The following is a 15934-nucleotide window of genomic DNA, read 5'->3' as shown; positions in this document are numbered from 1 at the left end:
CAGCGATGGTCGCAGAACAGCAGCAGAAACAGTTGCAGATGAAAGCAGCCCCCGAGAAGGCCGGTTGCAGGAAAGAGGGCGCGGGCAGCAGCACCAAGCAAACCCAGGCCTTCACTGTCAGAGCGCTGATGAAGAACTCTGTGGTGAGTGGTCCGCTACGTTTACCCACATCTGAGGCCACCGTCATATACTCTGTCACAAGGCAGGGAAATAAGGGGAGGATGCTCTGAGAGGTGAAAGTGTAGCCTCAAATGGCTTCTCTGGGTACGGTACGCCATGTTTTGGCATGAGCCTTTTGGCACTGGCTGTTTTGGCGCAACACTTTGGGCGCAGAGCCCCTTTCGCCGCAGCCAGATTGGCGCAAAAAACAATTTGGCACTGGCCTAACAAACGGGCACAGGATAACAAACTAAATACGTACTGTGGGGTTCATACCCCCACGAGGACAAGTTTCCCTATGGACACGCGATGCGCACTGGGCAATAATGCCTTCCCTAGAGGGCAGTAATATCTCACATGTATGTACCTTACATATCGAACATATTTTCTATATATGGCATGGAGCTAGGCTCTTAGCCAAAATGCACTTCATCTTTGCACCTTTGCAGGGTTTGAAACTGAGATTCGATGAGAAGGAACTAAAACTAGCTCCTGGGTGTCAGGCATCACTTTGTAGGCAGGAGCACCGTAGGGGAACCCGCAGCTACCAGAGATGCTCCTTAAAATGTTTGTCCATTTTGTATGAACCATTGTGTTTAAATGTGTATTAGATGGTTTATAGTGATTCCATCAAAAAAAGCATTGACAAACCAAAGCATCTAATAAAAAGCATCGAATGCCAAAGCATCGACAGGCTATCTTTTACATGTAAAAGTGCCTTTCCATCTAAACCAGTCCATCGAAAAAATAAATAGACTGGTTTCAATGGAAAGGCACTTTTACATGTAAAAGATAGCATTTCAATGCTTTTTTTTGTAACTTTAAAACGTTACATTGAGCTGTCCAGTGCTGAAATTTCAGCACTGGCCAGCTCCTTGTAACCGTTTAATTTCTTTAATGCCCAACCCCCAACCTTAACGTAACCCTTAATCTAACCCTGGCCCCAACTCTAATGTAACCCTTTATCTAACCCTATCCCTAGCCCCAACCCTAACCCTAGCCCCAACTCTAACCCTAATATAACCCTTAATCTAACTCTAGCCCCAACCCTAACCCTAACCTTAGCCCCAACCCTAACCCTAACCCTTAATCTAACCCTAGCCCTAACCCTAGCCCCAACACTAACCCTAACGTAACCCTTAATCTAACCCTAGCCCCAACCCTAACCCTAGCCCTAACCCTAATGCAACCCTTAATCTAACACTAGCCCCAACCCTAGCCCTAATGTAACCCTTAATCTAACCCCAACCCTAGCCCCAACCCTAACCCAACCCTAACCCTAATATAACCCCTAATCTAACCCTAGCCCCAACCCTAACCCCGCTAATTTCGATGGATCCATCGAATTATATACAACGAAATGGCTATTCGATGGAATGGAATTTCGCTGCATATATTTCGATGCTTTGGTGTTCGATGGATTGACCAGATACCGTATTAGATGTGCTCTAATTCTTCTTTATTAACATTCTCAAATACTCAAAGTTAATGTCAGATTTACATGTTTGGAAGGTACCAGTTTGCCCTAGAAGCCAAAAGTCGCTCCTGGAAGCTGCTGGTTTCAAGCTAACCAGGCTCTACTGTGCTAGAAGCAGGATCTTAAATAGCTTCCAGCTCCCCTCAATTTCGAACCCTGCCTATGCATGAAAATGAAAAGCTGGAAAGAGCAATTGAGCTGAAGGTCATGACATCCAGTTGGCAGCAACAACGTGCATTTCAGAACCTCAGGTGAGTTTTCCCGGAGAGGTTTTCGCCTGACTGTCACTCCCTCCTGTACAGGGACGAGGCGTGCAGCAGGTCACTTGCAGATCTCTCGCGAAGCAGGACAATTTGGTGCAGCTGTTCTGCTCAGCAGCCTGCATGCCAGGGCACTGCCACATTGATACGAAAGTCACTGCGCCAAAACATGCCAGTGCCTAACAGTCCCTGCGCCTGTCGGCTGTGCCCTAACGGCCGCACCGAAACATCTGGCACAAGAACAGCTGCGCCAAAATATCCTGCTTCGTCTGGGTGTGCCTTGCTGGTGGTGTGGTATTGCTTTGTTGCCATCAAGTGGAAAAAAGTGTGAATTGATGTTACACAGACTTGCTAAGCATTATATACAGGATAACGTGAGTGTCAACCTCTGCACAGCAACGGAGGACCACTCCGTTACCAATGATAATGCCGGACACCGGTGCAGCGTGTAGACACATCTTTATTTAACTTAACACTGAGCTCCCCTTTCACCCTGAAATCCCTCCCTAGCCCTGCGTCACTTCCTTCCCCGCTTGGCCCAACATGGCTCCTCCCCTAACCCAACAACAGCGATGGGCTGTGCTACAGTACACAACATTACATCTCCCCCTTTTTAACACAATAGGTAAACATTTTACCCCATCTCTTTAATCGGTCGTTGTGGTTTTATGCAAGTACGCTGAGGGTGTCTCTCTTATCCTGGCGCTGCTGCCTCAGGATCATCACCGGGTCTGGTGGCCTAGTCCCCTGAGTCTGAGCTATTCCGGTCAGCTCAGGTGGGGTACCACGGGTGCGTTTCTCCACCTGGGCATTTCCTAAAATGCGAGGTGTTTCATGTGATTGTCTTATCGCACTACCATCTGGTCTCCCACCTCTATGTTGTTTACCTTGGCTCCCCGCCTGGCATCAGCCCTGTCCTTCATTTTCTTTTTCTCCTCCCGATAACGGGCCCGGGCCGTTCTAGTGAGCTCTTGGGGAGAGCAATCAGGCCTTCTGGCAGTCGGGTACGTACTGCCCTCCCAAACATGAGGTCAGCAGGACACACTCCTGTGGTGCTGTGTGGGGTGTGTCAGTGAGCAGCTCGTACAGGGTTTGTTTGAATGAGCTATTGGTGACGTTGGTCACCTGCAGAGATCGTTTGATGTTTGCTGTGAATCGTACTGCAATTCAGTTGGCTTGTGGCCATCACGGTGTGATCCTCGTATGCTGAAAACCCATATACCTTGCAAAAAGTCCTGACTAGTAAATGGAGGACCATTGTTGAATTTGGGGATTCCATCATATGTCGAGGGCATCTGATCCAGCACAGGTATGACACAGGTGGCAGATGTGGACTCAATCACCTGAAGGAGGGCATGGTGGTCCGTGATGACTGAACGCTTTTCTGCAGAGAAACAAATGAAAATACTCAAAGGCCCACACAAGGGCCAGGCTCCCTTTCTCAGCCTGCAAGTATGCCTACTCGGTGTGCGTGAGGCTCAGGCTGGCGTATGCCACTATGTACTGGTTATGTGGATTATCCTGGTCCTGTTGTGTCAGAATGGCACCCAGGCCGACTGGGCTGGCGTCCACGACCACCTCTGTGGTTCTGTCAGTGTGGAAATAAGCCATGTCCCTCTGTCTTCGAAATGCTTTTACGGATGTTCTCAAAGGCTTCCTGGCATTCCTTTGTCCTTTGAAACGCCTGGTCACGTTTCGTGAGGTGTCTGAGAGGCGTACTAATGGTAGCGTAGTCCTGCAGGTATCTTGAGCAATAGCTAGAAAGCCAGAGGAACGAGCGTCGCTCAGACACATTCTGCGGTCTCGAGGCGGTGTTGAGCGCTCCTACTTTGTCATGGTGAGGTCGCATGCCTCGTTCAGAAAAGAGGTGTCCGAAAAATCTTAATGAGCCCTTGCAGTACACTCATTTGTTTTTGATCATTGTCAGCCCGCCGCCTCAGGCGCTAAACATACCTGGTGCAGTGCAACATCATGTTCCTCTGTGGATCTTCCAAAGACCAGGACGTTATCCGAGTAATTTAAGCAGTTAGGTATGTGTCGTATGACCTTATGAAATTCGTCCTGAAAGATTTTGTGTGCAGATGATATTCTGACACTGAGTCGTTTATATCAGAATAGGCCCATATGTGTCACGAATGTGGTGATGTATCTCGACTCAGGGACAATTTCTAGCTGGTGATATCCCTTTGTGAGGTCTAGTTTTGAGAACACCTTTGCTCTGTGGAGTAAGTGAACCATGTCTGTGATTCGAGGCACCTGATGTCTCTCTCTTTGTATCGCCTCATTTGCCCTTCTCATATCTACACATAGCCGGATGGACCCTTCGGCTGCTTTTTTGGGGACCGGTACTATGGGGGATACCCAGGGCGTGGGCTCTATGGCGGGTTCAATGACATGTTGGTCCAATAGTTTCTTTAGTTCGTCCTCCACCTGTTTCTGTATGCTGACCGTTATGCCCCAATAGTGTTGGGCTATCGGCTTGACGTCGGGGCCTATATGAAGTTGTATTTTGCAGTTTCTGAGCTTTTCCCGAGCCCTTTGAACAGTTTTGTGAATGTCCTTTCAATGTCCAAAAAGAGGTCAGGGCTCCCCTCTGCAAGAAAGAACACGGCACAATAACCTGTCCTGTGGGAATGTACCCACTCAGAATCTTCAGCCACATGTTTTACCTCACTGTAACTTTCACAAAGGAGGAATATCCATTTGCATTTCAGTCTTTGTCCTGCACTCTTGAGCAGTCCAGCACTGAAATGCTAGGCAATCCTCCTTTGAACAAGTGTACCAACAGCAACCCCAGACACGTGTTTCTGCTTAGTCGGGGCTCATCAGTGAGGTGGAGCTGTGCCTCTCTGAGCACAGTGAGCAAGGGGTCCACGTCTGAATAACCCTAGGTAACTTAGGGTGACCAACCTCAAGTTCCTTTTACTTTAAAAAGAGGTCAGGGCGCACCTCTTCATGAAAGAACACGGCATGATAACCTGTTCTGTGGGAATGTACCCACTCAGTCCACAGCCACGTTTTACCTCACTGTACCTTTTACAAAGGAGGAATACGCATTTGCATATCAGTCTTTGTCCCGGCCACTTGAGCAGTCCAGCACCGAAATGCTAGGCAATCCTCCTTTGAACAAGAGTGCCAAACCAACAGCAACCGCAGACAGGTATTTTCAACTGGAAGAGGACGTGTACCAGCCCCATGTCTGCTGCGGTCTTGAAGCTGAGGATACACCCACTGTTAGTCTCTGTCTTGAGCATGTGGAGCTGGAGACGTGCTGCATGTGCTTTGTGTGAGCAGACTGCTGAAATTACTCCTCTGCATGGAAGGGGTGTTGTGGACCCATACAGGTAGATGTCTATGGTCAACGGTCTTAGCTTTGGGGCTGTGGGAGCCTGTTGTATGCCTCCTCACTTAGGATGTTTACCGTCGTCGATGAGGAACTCAGCAGGGATGTCATTAATGTGCATGATCAGCGTTCGGCTATGCTCCTTAGCCACATAATTTTTCAGTGTCCATATGTAGCCCTTTTTCCTCTGATCATCTTTGGACGATACAGAGTCACTGCTTGGCGCGGATTGTACTTCTATGTAGCGGACATGTCGCCTGGAGCACCACTGTCTGTGTCCGTCAGATGCTTGTTGTTCACTGCAGGGGTATGAGCTGGTGCTCTTGCGGTCATCCAGCCTGTATCTTCTTGTCTCACTTCCAGTCCCAGCCTCGTGTGAGCTTGCCTGCGTGGCTCTCCACCTCTCTTACTATGGAATGGCATCCACAGCAGGTCTTTATGCTATTGTTCCATTATCTGTAACTTTCGGGTGACCCCTTATATCTCTGACCCCCATGTATGCTTTTTGCTGCTTTCATAGGACGCCCCATGTTGGATTTCCAGCTCATCCACCTTGCTGTGGATGTCTAATCTCTCCCGCCTCCAGCACTTCTCCATGTACTCTCAATGGATGTCTTATCTATCCCCTCCAGCTCTTCTCCCTGTACTCTCAGGGGATGTTTCGTATCCCTCCCCTCCAGCTCTGCTCCCTGTACTCTCAGGGGATGTCTCATATCTCTGTCCTCCAGCTCTGCTCCCCGTACTCTCAGGAGATGTCTCGTATCTCTCCCCTCCGGCTCTGCTCTCTTCTGCTTCCTCACCTTGAATCAGCTGTTCTGCACGCTGTGTGCATTTGCGGTGCCCACTTCAGCTGAATCCGTGTTTCTCCCGAAGGTAAGCTACTGGGGCTCACATCTCCAGCATTGGCCCCAATATCATGCCAATAATTTAATTCTGTGTGCGAGCGCTACGGTTTCTGAATTGTTTGCCGTGGATGGAATGCTCTGCATAATTGAAGTGCTTTGTTCACTATGGTCACAGAATGCCGTATGACCGTTTAGCACTTGTTTTTTTTAACCTGGTGCCTTGCAATTCACGGGCACCTCTGTTTCATCCCATATGGCCCTGTGGCACTCGGCCACTTCCAAGATGGTGGCTCGCTTACTGCATTGAATCCTGTTGCGTTGACTTCCTTCAGCGAGCCCTCCCAATTGGCTACTTTGTTTCCTTCTTCGACCAATGGTGGGCACCGGGAGACAGGAGCCGGCCCTTCCTCAAAGGCCTGCATCTAAGGCCCCTGTCTGCTCCACGTCTGCTACCAGAACGCCACTTGAGGTATTTTCTTTTCACCCCTGCACTCGAACTTACTTGACGATGCGACCTCACTCTACCTTGAAATCTGGACTTCCATAACACTTCCTCGATAACTAAGGTACATTCCCTACTCTTGGCACGTTTCTAAACTCTTGTGCCCCAGCCCCCCTGTCTGCTTGTCCCCCATGTTTGCACCTCTGATTACGCTGCGTGTTCACACCCACTTCTAACTTCTGTATCTGGGTGCTTTCCAAATTTGGCAGTTTTTTCATGCATTTAGCTTAATTCAGATCTGGCTGTGTTTTCATGCATTTAGCTTAGTTCAAATGTGGCTGTGTTTTCATGCATTTAGCTTAATTCGAATTTGGCTGTGTTTTCATGCATTTAGCTTAATTCAAATGTGGCTGTGTTTTCATGCATTTAGCTTAATTCAGATTTGGCTGTGTTTTCATACATTTAGCATAATTCAAATTTGGCGGGGTTTCATGCAGTTGGCTTAGTTGCAATCATCTTTATTGCCTAACCTTACCTCTCTTTCTATGCCTTTTCTCTAACCCTCCATGGTTGCCTGTGTGCTTGCCTGTTGTACCTCGCCCCCCCTGTTGTTTGCTTAGATGTCTGCTTATTTAAATCCCTTTTCTTGCTGTCCCCTCCTTTCTCCTCTCCCCCCTCCCTTCACTGTATCCTTAACACTTAGGGCCTCATTACGACCCTGGCGTTAACCATGGCGCTATTAGCGCCATGGTTGACGCCGGTATTTTACCAACTCCGCAATGGTAAAATGGGGAATCACTGCCCCATTCCAAGGTTGGCGGGGCGGTAATTCCCATTTACCATTGGCCCTTCCCCATTCCCATTTTTGCCCCATAGGGCTCAATGGGAATGGGGAAGGTGGTAATTACGGTACCGCAAATTGCGGTACCGTAATCACCTCGAAAGTCCCTTTGCGGGTTCATTCCTTAACGGCTGGTAAAACCAGCCGTTAAGGTCAGGACCCGCAAAGGGACCTCGTAATTAGGCGGTAAGGGTTTAACGGCGCCAACACCTTTTACGGCGCCGTTAACCCCTTACCGCCTGGGTTGTAATGAGGCCCCTACTCTATCAGAAATGTCGCCCGACCTGTACGATAGCAGCTTGTTTGTCTCCCCCCTCACTTGTTTTTTCCTCCCTCTCCCCCTCCAGCACTATCAGAATTGTCGTCAGGCCTAGCAGGATAGTTACTTGTTTTGTTCTCCTTCTCCCTGTTCCCCCTCCCCCCGCCACCTCTTGTTAAATTCTGGCACTACCAGAATTGTCATCAGGCCTAGTAAGGTAGCTGCTTGTCTGTTTCATTCTCCTTCCCATACCCCCCCCTTATCACTGTCAAAAGCTCTTGCACTATCTGAAATGTCGCCAGGCCGAGCATGATAGTTAATTTCAGATTCTTAATGTATCAAGGACTTATAAGAATGTCACTGTATTCTCCTTTGTTCCCTCCCTGCCTTGAAGCGCTTTGAAACACATTGTGTATAGGCGTTATATAAATAAACAATCAATTCAATTCGATACTCGGGGGATGTCTCACATCTCAGCCATCCAGCACTGTTCCATGGACTCTCAAAGGCACCCTCGTGCCTCTCTGCCCTGAGCCTCTCTACACATATATGAACCCATTGCTCTCACCTGGAGCTCGGATGCTTTCCTGCTTTCTTCCTCTACCCACACCTGCAGGTCCTTCAGCTCTGTTTTCAGATGCTCCATGTGGCTGTAAAGTTTATCCTAAAAGAATAAAACCAGTTTGTTAGTCAAATGATTTCCTGTAAATAAATAATCTACACAGACAACAAGACAGAAAGGTCCCAGGACAGCCGAGCTTGTTCCTTACACCTGTATATAGTCTATGAAGGAAGCCCCTGTATTTTCTCTTAAGCACACTTACAGTCTAGAGTGTATGCTCCCTCAGACTCCCTGCTGCTCCCATAGGCTAACAGACAGTCTATAAAGAATGCTCCTTCAGACTCCTAGGTGCTTCCACAGGCTAACTGACAGTCTACAGTGTATGCTCCCTCAGACTCCTAGGTGCTCCCATAGGCTAATGGAGAGTCTGTAAAGAATGCTCCCTCAGACTCCTTACTATTCCCATATGCTAATGTACAGTCTACAAAGAATGCTTCCTCAGACTCCTAGCTTGCTTCTCCCACAGGTTAATGTATAGTCTATAACAGAGGTCTTCAAACTGTGGGGCGAGAGCCCAGCGTGAAATGTAAAAAAAAAAACTAAAAAATACTTTTTTATTTTTTTTTTTAGATTGGAGGAAATGGGCAGGGGCGGCTCACATGGTCGGACTGGACCATAAAACTGTCTCAGGCACCAATGAAAAAGCAGCCCGCAGTTGCAAATGGATATTCATTACTTTAGTCACAGACTGTTAGAATAGTACCCAAGGGGGTGTTTTTTGTTAAAATGTAAGAAAATTGTGATATTTAAAGAATTTTCATTCAGCAACAATGGTCAAAACTACCAGCTGCATAGTGAAGTAACTCATCAAACTGGCCCATATTGCCCAAAGAAAGTGGCAGTTTTGACTGGCCTACACTATCATTTGGCATTTTTGGTACGGGCATTGCCCTATTGCCCCATAGACCAGTCCAAACCTGGCGGCTCATCCATAATGGGCGAGGGGGCGACCACCCAATGGCCCCCCCACCCATTGTGGACGAGCCAGCACATTGAAAAACTGAGCACTCCCTCGGCTGCTTTTTCCAGCTGAGAGAGTGCTCCTGGGCTGGCTGAACTGTCAAAGGGAAACACTGTTTCCCTTTGACAGTCCAGTTCCCCAGCCATACATGCTCACTGAGCCATGCAAGGCTGGGGGCGTTTTGCCTTACCAGCCTTGCATAGCTCATTGGAAATGCTGGTTAGGGCACAGCATGTCTGTATGTGAGAGGGGGAGCTCCTGAGCCACCTCGCACACACGGACAGAGTAACCTGGACCAGGGCATTTCAGCACCCACGTGCAGGCCCCTGCAGAAGGTACGTTTATGTTAATTTATTTTTTATTTAAATATTTGTATGGATGCGTGTATGCTTGTGTTATGAGTGAGTGTATGGTGATGGGTGCTTGAATGAATGATAGAGTGATTGTTGTGTGAATGTGTGTGTATGTGTGTTTGTTTGGGTCCGTTGAGCTGATTTTGGCGAGTGGGGGGAAGGAGGGTTATACCACAAAGGCATTATAAAAATGCGTTTTTGCACAATCCCCTACCCACCTGCCAAAATCAGCTCTCCTTCTGAGGCGCTGTGGGGGACAGGGATGGGATATTTTTTACTGGATATCTATCATAGAGGTCCAGTCAAAAATATCATGCTTTCCCCCTTGGCCCCCCAGCGCCAATTGCAAACTGTTTGGCTTTTCTTTAAAGTATGCTCTAAAAAGCAACATTTTAACCCATTATTTAAAATAAATTCACGGGGGGGGGAACCCCCCGGACCCCTTTGATTGGTTCGATCTCCCTCGCTGCGCTGAGTCGCTATGGCATTTATGTGGGAAATATTTATGCTCCTCCACTTAAAATATTCACCAGCTCCCACTGGCCCTGGGACTGTGTTGGGAACGGGGTGGGGGGGAGCCCAGGGACTGTGGTGGGAGCAGGAAGGGCGGGAGCACTGGGATAGTGGTGGGAGCAGGGTGGGGAGAGCCCAGTGTCTGTGATGGGGTGGGGAGAGCCCAGGAACTGGGTAGGAGTGGGATGAGGGAGCCCAGCGACTGTGATGGAAGCAGGTGGGGGAGCACAGGCACTATACTGGAAGTAGGGTGCGGTGACGGCGCGGAAAAGTTCACAGCCATTTGTACGTACTGTCCATTTGGCATTTATGGGGGGGCTTGGCCTGCCCAAATTTTGCTCAGAGGGGGCCCAGGTCAAAAAGTTTTGAAGACCGCTGGTCTATAAAGAATGATCCATCAGACTCCTAGCTTCTCTCACAGGCTAATGTACAGTTGATAAGGAATGCTCCCTCAGACTACCTGCAGGTCCCATAGGCTAATGTACAGTCTATAAAGAATGATCCATCAGACTCCTAGTTGCTCCCATAGGCCAATGGACAGTCTATAAAGAATGCTCCCTTAGACTCCTGGCTGCTCCCATAGGCTAATGTACAGTCTATAGAGAATGCTCCCTCAGTCTTCTAGCTGCTCCCCATAGGCTAATGTGCAGTCTATATAGAATGCTCCCTCAGTCTTCTAGCTGCTCCCATGGGCTAATGGACAGTCTATAGAGAATGCTCCCTCGGTCTTCTAGCTGCTCCCCATAGGCTAATGGACAGTCTATATAGAATGCTCCCTCAGTCTTCTAGCTGCTCCCATGGGCTAATGGACAGTCTATAGAGAATGCTCCCTCAGTCTTCTAGCTGCTCCCCATAGGCTAATGTACAGTCTATAGAGAATGCTCCCTCAGTCTTCTAGCTGCTCCCCATAGGCTAATTTACAGTCTATAGAGAATGCCCCCTCAGTCTTCTAGCTGCTCCCATGGGCTAATGTACATTCTATTGAGAATGCTCCCTCAGTCTTCTAGCTGCTCCCATGGGCTAATGGACAGTCTATAGAGAATGCTCCCTCAGTCTTCTAGCTGCTCCCCATAGGCTAATGTACAGTCTATAGAGAATGCTCCCTCAGACTCCTAGTTGCTCCCATAGGCCAATGGACAGTCTATAAAGAATGCTCCCTTAGACTCCTGGCTGCTCCCATGGGCTAATGTACAGTCTATATAGAATGCTCCCTCAGTCTTCTAGCTGCTCCCATGGGCTAATGGACAGTCTATAGAGAATGCTCCCTCAGCCTTCTAGCTGCTCCCATAGGCTAATGGACAGTCTATATAGAATGCTCCCTCAGTCTTCTAGCTGCTCCCATGGGCTAATGGACAGTCTATAGAGAATGCTCCCTCAGTCTTCTAGCTGCTCGCCATAGGCTAATGTACAGTCTATAGAGAATGCTCCCTCAGTCTTCGAGCTGCTCCCCATAGGCTAATGTACAGTCTATAGAGAATGCTCCCTCGGTCTTCTAGCTGCTCCCATGGGCTAATGTACATTCTATAGAGAATGCTCCCTCAGTCTTCTAGCTGCTCCCCATAGGCTAATGTACAGTCTATATAGAATGCTCCCTCAGTCTTCTAGCTGCTCCCATGGGCTAATGGACAGTCTATAGAGAATGCTCCCTCAGTCTTCTAGCTGCTCCCCATAGGCTAATGTACAGTCTATAGAGAATGCTGCCTCAGTCCTCTAGCTGCTCCCCATAGGCTAATGTACAGTCTATAGAGAATGCTCCCTCAGTCTTCTAGCTGCTCCCCATAGGCTAATGTACAGTCTATACAGAATGCTCCCTCAGTCTCCTAGCTGCTCCCATGGGCTAATGTACAGTCTATAGAGAATGCTCCCTCAGTCCTCTAGCTGCTCCCATGGGCTAATGTACAGTCTATAGAGAATGCTCCCTCAGTCCTCTAGCTGCTCCCCATAGGCTAATGTACAGTCTATAGAATGCTCCCTCAGTCCTCTAGCTGCTCCCCATAGGCTAATGTACAGTCTATAGAGAATGCTCCCTCAGTCTTCTAGCTGCTCCCCATGGGCTAATGTACAGTCTATAGAGAATGCTCCCTCAGTCCTCTAGCTGCTCCCATGGGCTAATGTACAGTCTATAGAGAATGCTCCCTCAGTCCTCTAGCTGCTCCCCATAGGCTAATGGACTGTCTATAGAGAATGCTCCCTCAGTCTTCTAGCTGCTCCCCATAGGCTAATGTACAGCCTATAGAGAATGCTCCCTCAGTCTTCTAGCTGCTCCCATGGGCTAATGTACATTCTATAGAGAATGCTCCCTCAGTCTTCTAGCTGCTCCCATGGGCTAATGTACACTATATAGAGAATGCTCCCTCAGTCTTCTAGCTGCTCCCATAGACTGGTTTACAATCCATAGCTCATCCATCTTGGAAGACACTCTGTTCATAGAGGTCCTAAGGTCATCAATCCTCATATCCTTTCCCCCATTAAATATGAATGGTGACACCACCCACGACACATATGTAACCAGATCTGAGATGTTTGACCTGCCACAAACAAAACAAAGTGGGGGGATGCAGTCGAGCAGCACGAGCCTCGCATGTGATGGGCTGCGCCCCAGGGCTGGGTCCATTGCCCATCTGCAGACAGCTCGCCATTGGATGAAGTGGGGGGCAGTGGGGGCTGCAGTCGAGCAGTGGGGAAAGAGTCCTGGAGTCAGAAGAGGGTCTGCAGTCAAAAGAAGTGAGATTTTAGGGGTTCATTGGGGAACAACCTCCATTTATGTATTTCCTTAAAGGAAGAGCCTCATTGGAAGCCAGGCCACCACTTTGCCAGTTTATGGGTTTAGGACCCACACCAACAATCTGCTGCTTTGACATGGAGTTAATACTGGCATGTAAAGCTGCAGCCACTGTCCATGCAGAATTACTGCATGTCCGGTGGGATTTCATAATGGGGCATAGCAGCAGCCGTGCAGTGCATTACTGACCAAGACATACCACACACACACACACCCTGTCCTCTGTGGCAGCCTCCACACAGTATGAGATGCAAGGTCCCAAACATGCCACACACAGCATTGTACTGTTGGGCATCCTGGAACTCAGTAAGAGATTTAGGGTACCAAGACATGCCACGTACACCCTCTGTACTCTGTGGTAGCCTTTACTCATTCCGGTCCTAGCCTCGAAACTATGGAACTCACTACCTAATCCTCTCAGAGCTGAACCTACCTTCCCGGCCTTCAAGCGCAAAGTCAAAAACCTGGCTGTGTGCCCAAGACCTGCCTTGACCGTGCGCCCATGAGCTACAACTTTACTGTTAACAGCCCTCTGTTATATCCTTTACTGTAATCTGTACATATACTGTATTTCTTTTGTAACTTGTATATCTTTCTATAATGTGTATCTTCTCTCCTGATGCAATGCCTATATATTGCATTTCTCCTATATAATTTGTATATTTCGTATATTTTCTCCTAAAGCAATGACTGTACATACTTCACTGTTCTGTTTTTATGCTTGTAACTAAGTGACGCTCCCGGATGCCCTGGGGCCTGGTGCGCTATATAAATAAAATAAATACTAAATACTAAATGAGATATGTGCGCCCAAGACTTGCCACTTACACCCCATGTACTCTTGGGCAGCCCCCACTCACCATGAGTTTAGGAACCCAAGACATGCAACATTCATCGCGTGTACTCTTGGGCAGCCCCCGTCCAGCACCTGATTCTGAAACCAGCGCATATCATGTACATAGGTTCTATCCATGGCATGTGTGCTCTCTGGGGGCGAGGGCATCGTGGGATATGTGGTTCCTGTCTGGTCACATATGCATCTTGTACATTTGGTCTGCCTTATTCTGTGGCAACCCTTTGGTCCCCAGCTTGCCATATGAACATCGTGTGCTCTTGAGTATCTTACTATAGACCACACTGTGACCTTTGTGAGCTCAGACCCTTCACATAATATGCATTGTGTGCCCTTAGTCAGCCTCCTATACGGCGTGCACCCTAAGGTCCCAGACCCGTCTAATGCACACTGTGGTACTTTGGACAGACTCTTTGATTCCTGCTCTTTAACATACTCTACTTGTGCTCCTGGGCACCCTTCTGAGGGTGCCTTTTGCCACCAGTCAAGTCACACACAGTGTGCTCTTGGGCCCTTCTTTATAGGACACACTGTGTGAGCTCTATGCTGCAGAGATACCTGCCACACACTCAGGTGTGTGGTTCTCTTCACTGTGCAGCTGCACGTGCTGGACCTCCACCTTTAGGGGTACACTGTGGCTATAATGAGTGCCATCATATCCACAACGTTACCCATCTTCCCCGGGAGACTGCCCCCCACGAGTCTCCTTGACCTACATACAGCACACATACTGTGTACTCCTGGACACTAGTGTCTGGAATGGGAAGCATTATGCACTGCCTCCTTTCGCCCCAGAGCTATAGTGCAAACTACGCAGACCTACAGCACACATACCTTGTACTCCTGGGCAGCCACTGGGATGTGGGAACACTCTATGGCGAATTCACCTATGTGCCTATAGCACACTTACCTTGTACTCCAGGGCAGCCTCAGAAATGAAGAGCACTGTGTTAGCACACACCCCTTGTCCCTTTAGCAACCTTACCTTGTACTCCTGGGCAGCCTCTGGAATGGGGAGCACTGTGTGAGCTCTGTGACCCCTGGATTCACGGCAGATCACACAGATGGGTCTCTGGTCATCCTCGCAGAAGAGTTTCAGCTTCTCTTCATGTTCTCGGCACAGATTCTCCTCCTGGGGGGTCGCATTGGGAAGGTGGAGCTGTTTTAACGTTTCCACCATGTTCCCCAGCTGCCAGTTGGGTCGGAGGGTTTTTCTCTGGGAAGTTTTCCTGCACTGAGGGCAGGGGAAGTTTGCCTCCAGTGCCTCCCAGCACTGAGTGATGCAGGACAGGCAGAAGGCATGTCCACACTCCACAGACACCGGCTCTGTGAAGTATTCCAGGCATATGGAGCAGGTGGCCTCCTCCTTCAGGCCCTGGAGTGGGATGGCTGCGGCCATGTTCCTGCTCAGCTGTAAAAAAACAAAATGTTACTTTCGGTTTCGTTTCTCATCAGAGCCCCTGAAGGGGGCGTGTTAGTCCATTCTCCTTCCTTACACACCCTGGAGGAGCGTGAGGTCTTTACTGGCTGTGGGACATGCCTATCAAGCTAAATGGGCGTGTCCTCAGTAGAGCAGGCACTGGTGTGGACTTGGAACAAAAAGAGACCTTGGAAAATACTTGAGAAGAGCCCCCTCCGCTATTACGCGAGTAGGAAAGAGCAATCCCTGGAAGGGGGAGGATTTCCAGAGGTTCCCCCTGCAGAAAGCTTTTAAAGTCCAGTTTCAACCAATTTATTCACGCACATTTTTCCATATTGGGATTTTCCTATAATGTCTTCTTTTTGTTGGTGTGTTTTCAAGCGCCACGAGTTGTAGAGCTGCTTCTGAGAACTGTCCAGAGTTTTGTATGTACCACTGCATAGCACCTTGAAACGCATTTGCCTCATGTTTAGCTTCTTAATTTTGTGCCACTTTATTGTGCAAACGGTGTGTGGTTACAAATTGTGCGTCTACCACAGTTTTTCCTGATTCCACTTCCGAGGTAATCCAATAAGCGACCCAGGCAGCAATGCTAGAGGCAGGATGTGTTCCCATGCAGCAATGCTAGAGGCAGGATGTGTTCCCATGCAGCTGCGACCCAGGCAGCAATGCTAGAGGCAGGATGTGTTCCCATGCAGCTGCGACCCAGGCAGCAATGCTAGAGGCAGGATGCTTTGCCATGCAGCTGCGACCCAGGCAGCAATGCTAGAGGCAGGATGTGTTCCCATGCAGCTGCGACCCAGG

General features: G+C 48.8%; 1 protein-coding gene across 1 annotated transcript in view; it reads right to left on the bottom strand.

The window, feature by feature from the left end:
• The window catches only part of LOC138521938 (E3 ubiquitin-protein ligase TRIM39-like), a 128963-nt gene extending 113832 nt beyond the window's left edge, over positions 1 to 15131 (bottom strand). The window contains exons 1-2 of the mRNA XM_069635111.1: positions 14696 to 15131; positions 8195 to 8290 (exon numbers count right to left, since the gene is read on the bottom strand). Of these exons, the coding sequence (XP_069491212.1) occupies positions 8195 to 8290; positions 14696 to 15109 (510 nt within the window). The 5' untranslated portion in view covers positions 15110 to 15131. The remainder of the gene's footprint in view (positions 1 to 8194; positions 8291 to 14695) is intronic.
• Between the last annotated feature and the right edge of the window lie 803 nt (positions 15132 to 15934).

This window comes from Ambystoma mexicanum, chromosome 13 (assembly GCF_040938575.1).
Source record: "Ambystoma mexicanum isolate Mex_15411 chromosome 13, UKY_AmexF1_1, whole genome shotgun sequence".
NCBI classification, from domain to species: domain Eukaryota; kingdom Metazoa; phylum Chordata; class Amphibia; order Caudata; family Ambystomatidae; genus Ambystoma; species Ambystoma mexicanum.
The sequence above is the reverse complement of the archived record's forward strand: the minus strand, read 5'-3'. Positions and strand labels throughout refer to the sequence as shown.